At 37.2% G+C, this 14,975-nt stretch overlaps 1 protein-coding gene across 1 annotated transcript in view; it reads left to right on the top strand.

Annotated features, from left to right (window-relative positions):
- The window catches only part of LOC306863601 (nephrocystin-3-like), a 33,552-nt gene that overhangs the window by 4,458 nt on the left and 14,119 nt on the right, over window positions 1-14,975 (top strand). Inside the window, exons 5-24 of the mRNA XM_079407031.1 lie at window positions 2,365-2,517; window positions 2,589-2,722; window positions 2,805-2,965; window positions 3,057-3,234; window positions 3,914-3,988; window positions 5,823-5,978; window positions 6,210-6,313; window positions 6,408-6,522; window positions 7,522-7,665; window positions 8,350-8,447; window positions 8,544-8,646; window positions 8,726-8,808; window positions 11,366-11,504; window positions 11,601-11,765; window positions 11,953-12,047; window positions 12,690-12,812; window positions 12,899-13,088; window positions 13,167-13,408; window positions 13,862-13,937; window positions 14,023-14,150. Coding sequence (XP_079263157.1) covers window positions 2,365-2,517; window positions 2,589-2,722; window positions 2,805-2,965; window positions 3,057-3,234; window positions 3,914-3,988; window positions 5,823-5,978; window positions 6,210-6,313; window positions 6,408-6,522; window positions 7,522-7,665; window positions 8,350-8,447; window positions 8,544-8,646; window positions 8,726-8,808; window positions 11,366-11,504; window positions 11,601-11,765; window positions 11,953-12,047; window positions 12,690-12,812; window positions 12,899-13,088; window positions 13,167-13,408; window positions 13,862-13,937; window positions 14,023-14,150 — 2,662 coding nt within the window. The remainder of the gene's footprint in view (window positions 1-2,364; window positions 2,518-2,588; window positions 2,723-2,804; window positions 2,966-3,056; window positions 3,235-3,913; window positions 3,989-5,822; window positions 5,979-6,209; window positions 6,314-6,407; window positions 6,523-7,521; window positions 7,666-8,349; window positions 8,448-8,543; window positions 8,647-8,725; window positions 8,809-11,365; window positions 11,505-11,600; window positions 11,766-11,952; window positions 12,048-12,689; window positions 12,813-12,898; window positions 13,089-13,166; window positions 13,409-13,861; window positions 13,938-14,022; window positions 14,151-14,975) is intronic.

Raw genomic sequence — 14,975 nt, 5'->3', positions numbered from 1 at the left:
GTTTATCATAGAGACTTTTCTCAAATTTGGCAAAATTACATACAAACATTTTTTTGGGGTTTGGGAGAGGAGCACTTGAGAACCACAACAGCTAAAGGAATTTCTAAATGTACTAAACATTATGACAGTACAAACATAGCCAAAAGCCAAAGGAGCAAAAACATCAATCAACAGGCAACGTGTGTGTGAACATCCTTTGTCCACATGTGTGTATTCAATAGACAATCCTGTATTTGAGTATGCATACATGTGTGTCTTTCTAGTGTCATGTGCAGTGAGTCTGTGTCTTTGTGCATTTCTTTGTGTGGGTATGTCCTTTGCCCACTCGTTTTCCATCTTGGTGGAACGACTGCTGTCCATAGTCTCTGAAATGGTTTGATCTCTCCTTGTTTCTCTTTTCCATTTTTTATTCTTTTCACTTTGAAAAAGTCCTTCTAGAAGAAGGAACATATTTTTCTAAAATATAATACTATCATAAAACCATTTCTCCAGTTCACATCAGCATCTGCTTGTGACTGAACTACAGTCATGTTGTTCATGCAGTGCTGTGTCTGGTAAGGTGTGAATGGCTTCTTCCTTATTTCCTTTCAACAGTGGCAACTGAGTTTCTAAACCGCATATCTTCTTAAACAAATCACGGTAGCCCATCCTTCTTTTGTGTGAAAAATGACACTGTCTTGCCATGTGTCCCATCCTTCCACAAGCAAAACAAAACACTTCCTGATCTTTCCTACTTTTCTACAAACAATGCCTTGCTATGTGACCATCCTTTCCACATGCATAACAGAGAGTAACACCTTCTGAATTTAATCTTTCGAATCTCCATGGTGTCTGATGGAAACCATTAGATAATCTAGAACATCCTCTCCTGCCAAAGGCAGCAACTAGTTGTCTAGATTCTGCAGCTTTCATTTCTTCTAATCTTTTCTTAGTTACCTTGTATGAGGCAAAAAGATCTTGAAGTGCATTTGCAACTTTTCCCTCTTTGTTTTTAGGCATTTTGGGATAATTTTTGAATTGAGATAGTCTTGAGCCCACTCGTAGAGGTCATCTGCTTTCTCTATCCCATCAAACATTCCCACTGAGCTGTGCTTTGCGATGTATTTAGCTATAAGTTCTTCCATTTTCACAATCTTAAAAAAATTGTCTTCAGCCATTCAATAGGTTTCTTTTCCTCCACTGACTGAACATTATCTAGTTACTTTTATAGACCTGTTAGTCTAATTATTCACCGCTCCTGTGCTTTGGATGCAAATGAATAAAACAGCCACACTCCGTCGGGCCTTAAACTTCACTACACTAAACTGTTAAAAATGCAACACTGTCACAGTATGTCGGACAACCACACTACTTCGGGTTTATATTATATTTTTAAAACAGTTTACTTAGCCACAGTATATCAGGCAAATCAACACTATAACACACAACAGTTATGAAATAATTCTGTGACCACACTGTGTGGGATCAATTCAGTTACTTAAGAATTTCATCAGAACTATCATAGCTTCACAGTCAGTTTCAGTTACTTTAGAAACAATAGGTCTAATACAGTTCTGCTACCACACTACGTCGGGCTGATTCAATTACTTTAGAATTTTAACAGAATTATAACAGACCAACACACAAGTTTCAGTTACTTTAGAAACTTTGACTTAAGCACTTTGCTATCTGTCTGTCTATCTATCTATCTATCTATCTATCTATCTATCTATCTATCTATCTATCTATCTGTCTATCCGTCTATCCGTCTATCCGTCTATCCGTCTATCCGTCTATCCGTCTATCCGTCTATCCGTCTGTCCGTCTGTCCGTCTGTCCGTCTGTCCGTCTGTCCGTCTGTCCGTCCATTTATATTTCTTTATTAATTTATTGATCTGTAGTGCTGGGCAATGATTAATCGCGATTAATCGCATCCAAAATAAACATTTTTGTGTACATAATGTATGTGTGTGTATTGTGTATATTTTTTATGTATATATTAATACACACACACATGCATGTTATATATTTAAGAAAAATTATATGAATAATATATACATTTAAATATTTTCTAAATATATACTGTATGTGTGTGTCTTTAATATACATAAGTACACACACATACATTATTTACACAAAAACGTTTATTTTGGATGAGATTAATCACAGTTAATCGTTGCCCAGCACTATTGATCTGTTTGTTTATGTATTGATTTTCTTTATTTAAATATGATTATTGTCCACACCAGGTCACATAAGTATTAAACAGTTATAAAGAGTATTTTTTCCTACTGTGTACAGCTGTAGTATCTACCAAATTCTAGATTGGAAATTATTGTAAAGTCAACATTTCTATTCCAATGCATCCTTGTACTCTGTGTGCAGCTGCGGGAACTCAATGTGAGTACTGGAGTGGTGGCATATTGGGCAGCGAGCCGTCCATGGGCAGTATGATGCAGTTACAACAGACACACAGGGGTCCAGAATTTGCTCACAGTCTCATTGACGTGGAGGGGCCGTTTGCTAATGTCAGCAGAGGTGAGTTTGCACCTGTGTGTGTGTTGTAGGTGTACATGTATGTATGCTGATGTTTGTGTGTATCGTTTCAGATGACTGGGATGCGGCCGTAGCCAGTCTGCTGCAAGTTTCTCCTCACGTCTCTCAGGCTCTGTGGAGTAACACAGTGCGCTGCTACCTCATATACACACAGGAGACCAGAGCGGAGCTGCAGGCCTTTATACAAGTACACATGCTTGGATAACACATCTTAAATACACACATTCTTACATTTTAGCAATCTTCATCCATTTGTCTCTCTCTTTCAGACTCATTCTTTGAGGCTGCAGAGCTTTTGTGAGGGTTTGGGTCATTTCTACCTGAATGTGTCATTTCCTGAGGAGAAAGCTGCTCTGTATGCTGCTGAACGCAGGCAGGAGATCGAGAGGAGCTCAGTGTGTGTGCTGCTACTCAAGTCCTCAGTGTCCAGGTGGTCTTTCTTACTTTTTATCATGTTATTGTTGATATCAATCACATGTCTCTATTGAATGAATCTGTATGAATCTATTTTGCTGTTTTAGTTGTGTTATAGAGGATGTGGAGGAAGCATTTGTGAAAACCCCAGACTCTAGGCCTCTCTTGCTGTATTTGCGAACTGGTGACAGAAAAGGAGAAAAGGAAGAGGTCTTCACCCTCAGCCCATCCACTAGAGACTTGCTGGAGAGAGTTAACAAAGCTGACAAGAGTGCCAAACTTAAGGTAATTTCAAATGATTCATATGGGTTTAAAAATTCTATTGAAATTCCTGAAGGTTCTTCTCAAGATCCATTTTTTTTGGAATATCATAAGGGTTTCAAAGGTTTTCTAAACGTTCTATCGGTGATAAAGTTTCTTTTAAGAATTCTTCTTTTAAGTTTCTTCTAAGATTCATATATAGAACTTTTAAGTTTCAGATATAGCACCACAAAAAGGATTACACCTTGACTGTACACAGTCATTTTTGAATGACTCGTAAGGTGTTTTTAAGGAAATGTTCTAACACTAATTTCCCTGACGTAGTAACAATAACATTATGCACTTCTTTTGAGATTTTAGGTAATTTAGGTCTTATTTAGATCTTATTTGTTTGAAAATGTCTGTTTCACATGCAAAGGCAAACCTTTGGCACTTCACTACATTTATTCCACATGGTGTCAGTTTTGAATGCAAACAGTCAGTGTGTGTTTTTTATGATGACTAAGACTCATCGAATGAAGTCATGTTGTTTTTGTTTGTTTAGACTGAATATCTAAAAAGTCACCGTGTTTTGAACCACTCAGATTAAGGAAACCATTAAAAAAAAAAAATGACCAAGAAACTTAGAAATAATATTGTGGTGTGTAGTTCACTTTCACACTTTATTTTTGGTCAATTATTCTTTGCTGCTTGTTTTCTGCAGGTAGTGGATCATGCAGGGTCTGTAGAGGAAGGAGCTGCTCTTATCTTCTCTCAACTTGAGAGAGTTATCAAACAGGTACACACACACACAGGAAAACACATGCGGGTGTTGTGGTTAATAACATTCTGGTACTTGGTGTTCTCGCAGTAATGCACTTATGTTAAACTAACAATGCAAATAGGGTTGCTTATCATTGCCAGCCAATATGCTGGCAGAGGTGGGTGGAGTACCCAAAAACTGTACTCAAGTAAAGGTAAAAGTACTTATAGAAATATTTACTCAAGTAAAAGTAATAGTCTGAATAGTTAATTGAGTAAGAGTAAAAAAGTATTGGATAAAAAACAAGTAGTTAGTTACTAGTTACTTCGGATCATATACTGTATATCTATAGTCTATTTTTATTTAGCTATATAGATAAAGTGTGTGCGTGTGTGTGTGTTTTTTAATGTAATTTATTTCAGTGATGCAAAACAGAATTTTCATCAACCTTTACAGAAATCATTCCAATATGTTGATTTATTATCAATGCTTCTTTTTTAGCTTTCTATTCATCAAAGAATCCTGAACAAAATGTCACAGGTTCCAAAAAATATCAAGCAGCAAAACTGTCATATGACTCTGAAAACTGGAGTAACAGCTGATGAAAATTCTGATTTGCATCACTGAATTAAATTATTTTTAAAGTATATTAATTATGTATTATGTATATATAACCTCTGACACGGAGAAGAGTGAAAACTCCTCATATGACCGCTACCGAACATCTGAACATAACGAAACAAATGCACACTGACGGATCTTCCGTCTGCAAAATGTAAACAAATGTATATCGTGAAAATAGGCATTCCTCCTGGAACAGGTCGCGTGCCGCCGCTGCGCAGAGTTGATGCAGGTTTGGCAGGTGTTCATTTCATACTCTGTGACAGCTTATTTAATGTATAAATTATACATTGTATTTAATGTATAATTTATATAGTGGTGTCGTGTACTGTATTCGAATGTAGCCTATCTGATACCCGTGGAACCGTAGACAGCATACGCGGCGTTCATCTAATAAAGATCTTCATTGCTAGCAAACAATAGCCTTTGCAGATTTGCTTTCAATTGACACTAGATACAAAGTCACGCTCTTGATGTTACAACTCTGAGTGCTGAACGAATCATTCAAACTGATTCGCGAAACAATTCACTGGTTTGCCAACTGGTTTGATCAAGCCTTTGAACAGAATTGACTCAAAAGAATGAAACATTCGCGAATGGGCATCGCTCATTGCCCATGCGTTTGGAATAAATTGAAGCATTTTAACTTGTATTGCATTAAGATAAAGTTAGGAGAGCAGCGTCGCCCACAGTAACGAAGTAAAAGTACTGTTTTTTTCCCCTAAAAATGTACTTGAGTAAGAATAAAAGTACCCATCTTTAAATATACTCTAAAAGTATTAGTTACCCAAAAACGTACTCAAGTAAATGTAACTCGTTACTACCCACCTCTGTATGCTGGGTTTATTTTACTGTATAAATACTTACTATTTTTAAATATTTACAACAAAAATAACATATGTAATAGATTTACAGTCAAATTAAATAGGTTATGCAAAAATACAGTAGGAGCAGACTCGATGGATTGTCAAGTGAAAATGACTGTTGACAGTCTAGTTTGGAACAGAAAAAAACAGAAGTGGGTAACTTTGAGATTGCATATTGTTTCTACTATTGGTAAAACTGATCCAGCCACTGAAGTTAAAAAAAACTGCCTGACACTTTGAAAATAACCCAGTGTTTGTGTACAAATAAAAGCATTGTTTAGAGTGTGGTTCACTATTTAAGGTTCTGAAAGAGGAACATATTTTCTTGAGATGCATGATGTTAAACAGAAAGGCTGATGATACACGGGACACCCCTTTTTCAGGAGTTGTTGGGTTTGGAGTTAGAAGAGAGTGGAGCAGTGGAGGAGAGAGAAGAGGAAGACTCTGGTGATGTGCTGTGGGATCTTCATGATGAGCAAGAGCAGATTGAGGCATTCCAGCAGGCTTGCAGCAACGCTTCCAGATTCAGCTTCCAGAAGGCATGATGGCTCTGTTAGAATTTTCTGTATTGTTCTTTATGGACCAAGCATTTTAATTAATGATTTAGGTCCACAAGAAATCTTTGTAATTCTGTGTATTTTACAATAGCTGAAAGTACTACACATACAATTTGCTAAAATTAAACAAATATTGAATAAAAGGTATACGAATGGCAGGAAATGTGCAAATTCACAGAGCTGTATTCAATGCTGTATTGGTTCTTTTCTCAGTATGTCGACCAACTCAATGACATGGTAGCCGCCCCTCCACCCACCCCACCACTGCTGGTATCTGGTGCACCTGGATCGGGCAAATCACTTCTGCTTGCTAAATGGTTGTTTCATCTTAACTCTAAATATTAGGTATTTTTGCACAATAATAATGTACGACAATTTTCACACTCTAAACAATATGTCATTTCTCTGCAGGATAGAGTTACAGCAGAAAAACTCTCCCAACACCCTCATCCTGTATCACTTCACGGGACATCCTCTCTCTACCAGCACAGATCCAGTGCTCATCATTAAGCGCCTAACAGTGAAGGTCAGACACAGATACACACACACAAGTAATCTTAGATGTATAAGTTAAATTCAGATTTATTTGTGTAGCATTTTTAACAATAAATATGAGTTCAGTGTGGTTTTAGATAATCTTAACAGCCCTAAAAAATCTAATAATTAAAATAAAAACAAAATTTCTTCCTCAAATTGTACATAGAAAACACCCTAGATCTCTAGAAAAACCTAGCCTCCCTAGAAAACACTTGCATCCCCATTGGGGTCTCTGGACCCAAGCTTGAAAACTGATGGTTTAACTCTAAGTTTAAGAAGCCTTAATCCACGGTTAAAAAGTTCTTATTTAACTGTTATGTAAAAAACCCAAAACTGTGACAGAACTTGTATAGTTATATAGATTCACAAGGTCTTCTACACATACATCCGTTAATTTTTACAGTGATCTTTTAACTATAAAGCAGTACTTGGTAACCTTTTATCACAAATGTTGTCACCCTTATACTACAGATGTGACCTGTCGTGGTTGCTATAACATCGGCATCACAGGCACTAGATCTAGACTTCCTGAGCTCTAGATGAACTGTTGCCCCTACAAGTCATAAGGTCCTTCACACATAGTCTTTATTGGTAAATTTTCTGGTATGAGAAATTGCAACATCACCAGTAAATTACCAGTATCATGCTATGTGTGAACAAAGAACAGGATTACCGGTATGAAGCACATATTAATGCATGTAAGAAATCTGCTTTAGGCCAATCATAAATCATACTGTTTACAGTAAACACCACTGCTTTTTCTATGTGAACACGTGCCAGACAAATGTCTGTGCTCAAGACCCTACAGACCCTAATTTCCGATGACTGATATTACAGTGTTTACCGGTATTTTGGTACTGATGTGTGAATAGTATCTTATCGGTAATAAGAAGGTTACATAACGGTTACATATAAGGGTTTTATAGAGACAATTCAAGCAATTCAATCTTTCCTCTGAACAAGTTCTCTTTCCCAATCATCCTTGTAGCTGCTCCAGCATTTCTGGTCTATTTCCGGCCTCTCGATGGACCCTTCAAAGATCCTCGAAGAGTTCCCACGCTGGCTAGAGCGGCTGTCTGCGCGTCACCACGGCAACATCATAATCATCATTGACTCCATTGACCAAATACAGGTAACACTTCCTCAAATAATCTTCCTCATCGAGCTGTGGTATGTTTGTCTGTTGTCATGTTTAACAATCTATGCTGGTGAAAACACAACTAAACACCCACATTTAGTTGTGGGATTTTTTTTTTTTTTTTTTTTTTTTTAAATAGTATAAATATGTTAATGTTATCTTAATGTTTAAAATGTTAATAGTAATTAATTTTACATTTTGCCATCAACTGTTTACATAACATAATACTAAAAAAAAATTCAGCCTTTTTCTTTGTAAAGTGAATTTATGTATCTTTCATTAGGAAAAAAATAAGAGATTTAGTTTTATTAGATATTTGTTAGTGACTAGATATTTGTTTGTGTGCACACACATGCGCGCGCGCGCACACACACACACACAGTTAAATGTAGTTTTAAATGACCTCAAATGATCTCAAAATAAATATCCATTCGTCATAATGTACATTATAATGTTGAGATGCCTAAATTCACTTTAGCATTTAAAATGATTTATTTAAAAAAAAACAAAAATTGAATTTCACAAATTTATATAAAAATAGTATAACATATTAATATTTATCAGCCATTAGTCAGTTTTTAACTATAGTATAAAATAAATATCAGCTTTCCATTATTCATTATGGATATCATTATATATTCTTCAGCATGATCAGTTTGTTACTTTTGTATTCCCCAGAATTCTGAGCGGCACTTGAAGTGGCTGATTGATCCTCTTCCTGCTAATGTGAGAGTGCTGGTGTCAGTTAATGTGGAGACCTGCCCACAGGCATGGAGGTTTGTGATGCACAAACACACATAAAAACTCATTTGATATTATGCATGCATGTAATATTATACACAGGTAGACACAAAGCATATTATGCTGTTTAGATTGTGGCCCACGCTGCACCTGGACCCACTCAATCCCAGAGAGGTGAAGAGTGTCATCAGCACAGAGTGTGTGAACAGCGATATCAAACTCACCAAAGATCAGGTAAACATCTTTGTCCGTCTGTGTTCATATTTGTTTATGTAGTTTGAGTATGAGTATCATCTGTATTGCTTGCAAACAGGAAAAGAAGTTGGAGAGACATTGCCGTTCAGCTGCAACTTGCAATGCGCTCTATATCTCACTACTGGCAAGACTTATTACACAGTAAGTAGATGTGTGAGTGAGTGAGTAGATTGTGAATTTGTAGTGTTTGTGGGTCTGTGTCTATTTATATTCCTAGTTTGTATGTATAGTTCTGGTGCCAGTTGGAAAATAAACTGGACAGACCTATTGTACATTCAAAGGAAAGCCTTTGGCTTGAGTAGCAGAAGGCATGGGATAACGTTAGTGTTTAAGTTCTCAGGAAATATATTGACACTATGCCAGAGACATGTACTGCTGTAAATGCTGCAAAAGGTGGACATACCAAATATGAAAGTTAAAAGTGGATAAAAACAGTACGACTCACTTCATCTGATATTTGTTGTACTCAGAGCAACCATCTGCGTGTTTCATGAACATTATGAAATGAAATCATGTTTTGGAGGCAAAAAAGGTCAATATTTTCATATCTGTCAGGTGTCTGTCAATTTTGGCCACCACTGTATTGTAGAATGTTCATTTTCCAAAGTGACAAAGATACCAGTTAATTTTGAATTGGACACATTTCTGGTAAGCGACAAGACAGGCTTGGTTTAATTAAATTGAAACATTTAATGTACAATATTTACAAAAAAATATATGTAATATACAGTGTCTTGCAAAAGTATTCAAACCCATTCATTTTTTTCACGTTATGTTGCAGCCTTATGTTAAACTGCTTTAAATTACTTTTCCCCCACATCAATCTACACTCCATACACCAAAATAACAAAGCAAATAACAGGTTTTTAACATCTTGAGTGAAGTTAACCTGTGGCAAATTCATTTGAATCGGTATGATTTGGAAAGGCACACGTCTTAATAAGAGATCTAACAGCTGAAAATGCATATTAGAGCAAAGACCAAGCCCTGAGGTAAAAAATTTAATAAACTGCCTGTAGAGCTCAGAGACAGGATAGACTCAAACCACACACCCGGGGAAAGGTTCAGAAACAATTCTGCTGCATTTAAGGTTCACAGAAGCATGTAGTCTCTGTTACCCTTAATGGAAGAAGTTTAAAACAACCAGAGCTGTCCTCCTGGCCAAACTGAACAATTGATGGAGAAGGGCTTTGGTTAGTGTGGTGACCAAGAACCTGATGGTCACTCTAGTTGAGCTCCATGATCATACGTGGAGATAGGAGAAACCTACAGAAGGACACACATCACTTCGAAACTCCACCGATCTGGGCTTTATGGAGAAACAAGATTCTCTGGTCTGATGAAGCTCAATTACAAGCATCTTGTTTGAAGGAAACCAGGCGTTGCTCATCATCTGCAGAGCACCATCCCAAAAGTAAAGTCTGCTGGTAGCAGCCTCATGCTGTGGGGCTGTTTTTCAGAGTTAGGGACTGAGGGACTCGTCAGAGTAGAAGAAAAGCTCAATGCACCAAAATATAGAGATAGCCTAAATGAAAACCCAGTCCAGAGCATTCAGAACCTCAGACTGGGCAGAAGGTTCACCTTCCAACAGGACAATGACCCTAAGCACACTGCAAGAGTGGCTTATACACAACGCTGTGAATGTCTTTGAGTGGCCCAGCCAGAGCCTGAGCTTGAACCCAATCAAATATTTCTGGAGAAACCTGAAAATGTGCGTTTGCCCCCATCCAACCTGACAAAGCTTGAGAGTTGAAGAGGTGAGGTGAAGAATGGCAGATAATTGCCAAATGCTGATGTTCAAAGCTTGTCGCGTCATACCCAAAAATACTTGGGTAAAAGTGGCTGTAAGGAGGCTGTAAAGGTGCTTTAGCTAGGTACTGAGTTAAGGGTTTGAATACTTATGCAATGTACTTATTTCAGTTTTTTTTTTTTTTTTTTTTTTTTTATAAATTTACAAAGTTGTGACAGTTCTGTTTTTGCTTTGCCAATATGGTGTATGTAGTGTAGATTGATGTGGAATAAAAATGAATTTAAAGCACTTTAACAGAAGCCTGCAACATAACAAAACGTGGAAAAAATGAAGGGGTTTGAACTTTTGCAAGGCACTGTATGTATATTATATATAAAATAATGCAAATATATAATATCATATAACAAAAAAATTATTTTGTAACAATTCTGTTAAAGGGATAGTTCACCCAAAAATGAAAATTTGATGTTTATCTGCTTACCCCAAGGACATCCAAGATGTAGGTGCCTTTGTTTCTTCAGTAGAACATAAACAACGATTTTTAACTCAAACCGTTGCAGTCTGTCAGTCATATAATGTATCGTCACGAGCCACAGGGCTTAATTTGGTTTTATCTGTGTATGGTTTTTTTTCTCTCAAAGCCGTGAGTCCCATTGACTGACATTATATGACTGACAGACTGCAACGGTTTGAGTTAAAAACATTTGTTTGTGTTCTACTGAAGAAACAAAGTCACCTACATCTTGGATGCCCTGGGGGTAAGCAGATAAACATCAAATTTTCATTTTTAAAAATATAACAATTTTCATCGTTTTAAGTGACAAGGATGGTTTTTGGCCTACAGTAATCTTAAAACAGCCAAATTTCAGTCCAATTATTCTGTCTCTCTTTAGCACACACTTTGTCTGTTTGTATGGGAAAATAAGATTTTTATGTTTAATCTGTCAGCTCTAGATCCTCCTGGACGTTGGAGAGGACTCTACAGCAGCGTGCGTTGTGTCAAGATTCAGTATCGTTATACAGACTTGGCCTAAAGGTGGCGCTAGACTCACTCAGCACGGATCAGGAAAAACACATCATGAATGAGGTCACCTGTCCAAAGTCACCTGTTCGAAGAAGAGTATCACTAAAAACACTAAACTACACAGTTTAACTTTATTTATTTGTATTTCTTCTTGTGTAGTTATTGTGCCTGGTATGTGCCAGTCACAACGGCATCAGTGAATCAGAGGCTTTGGAGTTGTTCCCAGACCTGAGTTTTCCCGCTCTCACCTCACTGCTCCACAATCTGGAGCGACTCCTCATCATTACCTACGCCTGTGGCCTCATTCGCTTTCGGCACCCACAGGTGTGTATGTCTTTGTACCTTTGAAGTTATATTTGGCAAAATGTCCCTTAATGTTTTTTGATGAAACTAAATATGATGATCTGTGATCTTTGTTGGGTGAAGATTTCACTTTCACATCTCACTGACAGAGAATTAACAGAGGTAAATTAAAGTGAAACTGGTTTGTGCAACCGTGTATCATTTCCAGGCATGTGAAGCAGTCAACCAAGAGTTTCTAGATGGGGGCACATGTCGTGGATCCTACAGAGAGAAAATCATTCGGTTCTTCAGTGAACAGCTGAAGTAAGAATAACTTATTGAGCATATTGCAGGAATGTATTTTAGTTTTTTCTGACCTGAGAAGAGAATTGTGTAAATCTGAGGCGGGAAAAAATTACTGTGATTTCAAGGCTATGGGCAGAACACACTTAGCATCTCTGTGAAAATTAACACTCACCAAGCGCCAAATTGTTGTTGGCGAGTAGATGAAATGGTGATACTCTCTGGCTGTTAAATGTTTCAGAATGAAGTGATACTGTTCATTTTCACCAGAGCAGCTCATTATCTGGTGTTTTCAGTATCTCAGTTCACAGTAAATGCTGCTACACACAAATTCCATTTACTTTATTTTGTCTTATTTGTTTTTATTGCATTCAATGGTATTATTGTAGTAGTAATATTTTAAAATTTATTTTGTATCAAATAAAATAATAATAAATAATATTTTATTTTTATTGCAGTACAATGGTATTATTGTAATTGTAATTTTGTATTTATTTTACAATTTAAATAAATTAAATAATAATAATTATGATTATTATTATTATTGTTGTTGTATTGTAATTTTTTCCTTAGCTGATCACATGTCTGATATTCTCTAAGATCAAAGCATTTATCGACAAAAAGCTGCCATGTTGGATTGTTTTGTCATTTTTGTTGGTTCAGGCAAGACAGAGTGACGTGGAGGGTGGCTGATGAATTGCCGTGGTTACTGCAGCAGCAGGAAGATCGAAGTAAACTCCAGATGAGTTTGCTTAACTTATTTGTGTCTCAGAACCTTTACAAGAGGTACATTCTTACATTCCTGCTGTATCTCTGATTTATGTGTGAATATGTGTCTGAAATAACGTCTTGCTGCTGATGTGTGTTCTCAGGGGTCATTTCTCTGAGCTGCTGACATACTGGCAGTTTGTTGGTAAGGATAAGAGCTCAATGGCGACAGAGTATTTCGACTCATTGAAGGAGTTTGAGAAGACCTGTGAGAGTGAGCAAAGCATGAGCCAACTGGCCAACCTGTACGAGACACTAGGCCGCTTCCTCAAAGACCTGGGACTTCTTAGCCAGGTGATACAGACGGAAAGACTGATGACCTGTATTCCATTTTAAAGTGTGTGGAAATGACGTGAATGTGTTGTATTTAAGGCGGTGGCCCCCTTGCAGCGCTCCTTAGAGATCCGTGAGACGGCTCTGGATCCGGACCACCCAAGTGTGGCTCAGTCCCTGCACCAGCTGGCGGGGGTTTACGTTCATTGGAGGAAATTTGGAAACGCAGAGCAGTTGTACAAACAAGCTATGGAGATCTGTGAAAATGCTTACGGCCCTGAACACAGCACTGTCGCTAGAGAACTAGACTCACTCTCGTTCCTCTACCAGAAACAAAACAAGTATAGCACATTTTTCTTAAAATTCATACTCCACTATGCAGATATTGCAGAGGCTTTGTTCCAAATCCTAATGAGCTGCCTTCTGAGGAAGAACCCATCCCAAAGAACTAAACTAAATCCCTCTACATAATGCAGCAAACTAGTAACATGGAAATATCCGGAAATTTTGACAGTCAAATATATATATGCAGATATATTGAAAAAAACGTACTAACCCCCATTTTTTGTAATTGCAGTGTATTCTGGGATTGCCTTAGATTTCACACATGATGCTACTTTCGGTTTTAGTCAAAATGGCAGTATAATTTTACAGCCTGACATCCTTCGTTTTATGAAACAAATCCTAGGCAGCTTTCTAGGATTTGGAAAAAATACCTTTAGTTTATGTTTTATTATGTTATTAATTTAGAGTTAGGGCTGGGCTAATTCTGTTTTTTGTTTTGTTTTATGTAGATATGAGCAGGCCGAGAAGTTGAGAAAGAGATCAGTCAAGATCACACAGAAGACAGCACGACAGAAAGGCCACATGGTAAGGAAAGGGCTAACAATAATTGTAGCCACATTTGTGTCTAATTTGGTATCTCTTATACTGTATGTGCTTGTGTTCTTTTTAGTATGGTTTTGCTCTCTTGAAGCGGCGGGCTCTGCAGTTAGAGGAACTTACTCTTGGCAAAGACTCAGCAGATTGTGCCAAGACTCTAAATGAGCTTGGAGTGCTTTATTACCTGCAGAACAACCTGGAGTGAGTAAATCATTTCATACATACCACACATTCGGGAAATTTTGGAATTGTGCAATGCAGATTTTCAGTCTTGGAAAATAAGAAAAACCCCTAAATGTCCTGTAAAATATTTTTGATCACTAACAGTTTTAGTAGATATTACAAATACAACCATTCTTGATACAAATGACAAAATTTCACATTCGTTTTGAGTATTGATGAATGAATTTTTACTGAATAATTTGGACCTATTTCCAGACTGCTCAAAGCTGTTGTGAAAAAAATCCCAAAACTTTTCATAGTATTTGCACAGTATTCCCTTCTTCCCCGTGACTGGGTTCAGCTGGGTCTATTTCTTCTACATGCCTGCCATGGGTGTTGCCTTCTTTGCCACTTAGTAGCACCTTAACAGTCATCTCTTGGCCCCACAATGTATATTGGTTTTCCAATGAGCTTTTCTGGGGCATTTTCTTCATCATGGTGATGTTCAAAGGTAACATAACCACACCCGAGAGACAGGTTGGTTCTTCTGTCTTTGCACAGTTTCAGTATACAGATGGAGCCAAATGGGAGCACACAGCTCCTGTTTGGTCACATCAGGGTGCAGATTACTCACAATCAATGACCTCAATAGATCAGAGCTGCTCTGCTTTTCTTAGGGTTTGCATTTCCTCTTGCAGACCTCTCTGCAAGGCAGGGCTTCCTCAAAGTTTGAGATGGTGTTATATATATCAAACCTGTCACTGTGCCTTGCTAGGACTTTAATAGTCATGTTTTATTTTATATATATATATATATATATATATATATATATATATATATATATATATATATATATATATATAT

This window comes from Barbus barbus, assembly GCF_936440315.1.
Source record: "Barbus barbus genome assembly, chromosome: 44".
Classification (NCBI taxonomy): domain Eukaryota; kingdom Metazoa; phylum Chordata; class Actinopteri; order Cypriniformes; family Cyprinidae; genus Barbus; species Barbus barbus.
This window is presented reverse-complemented; position numbering and strand designations above follow the sequence as displayed.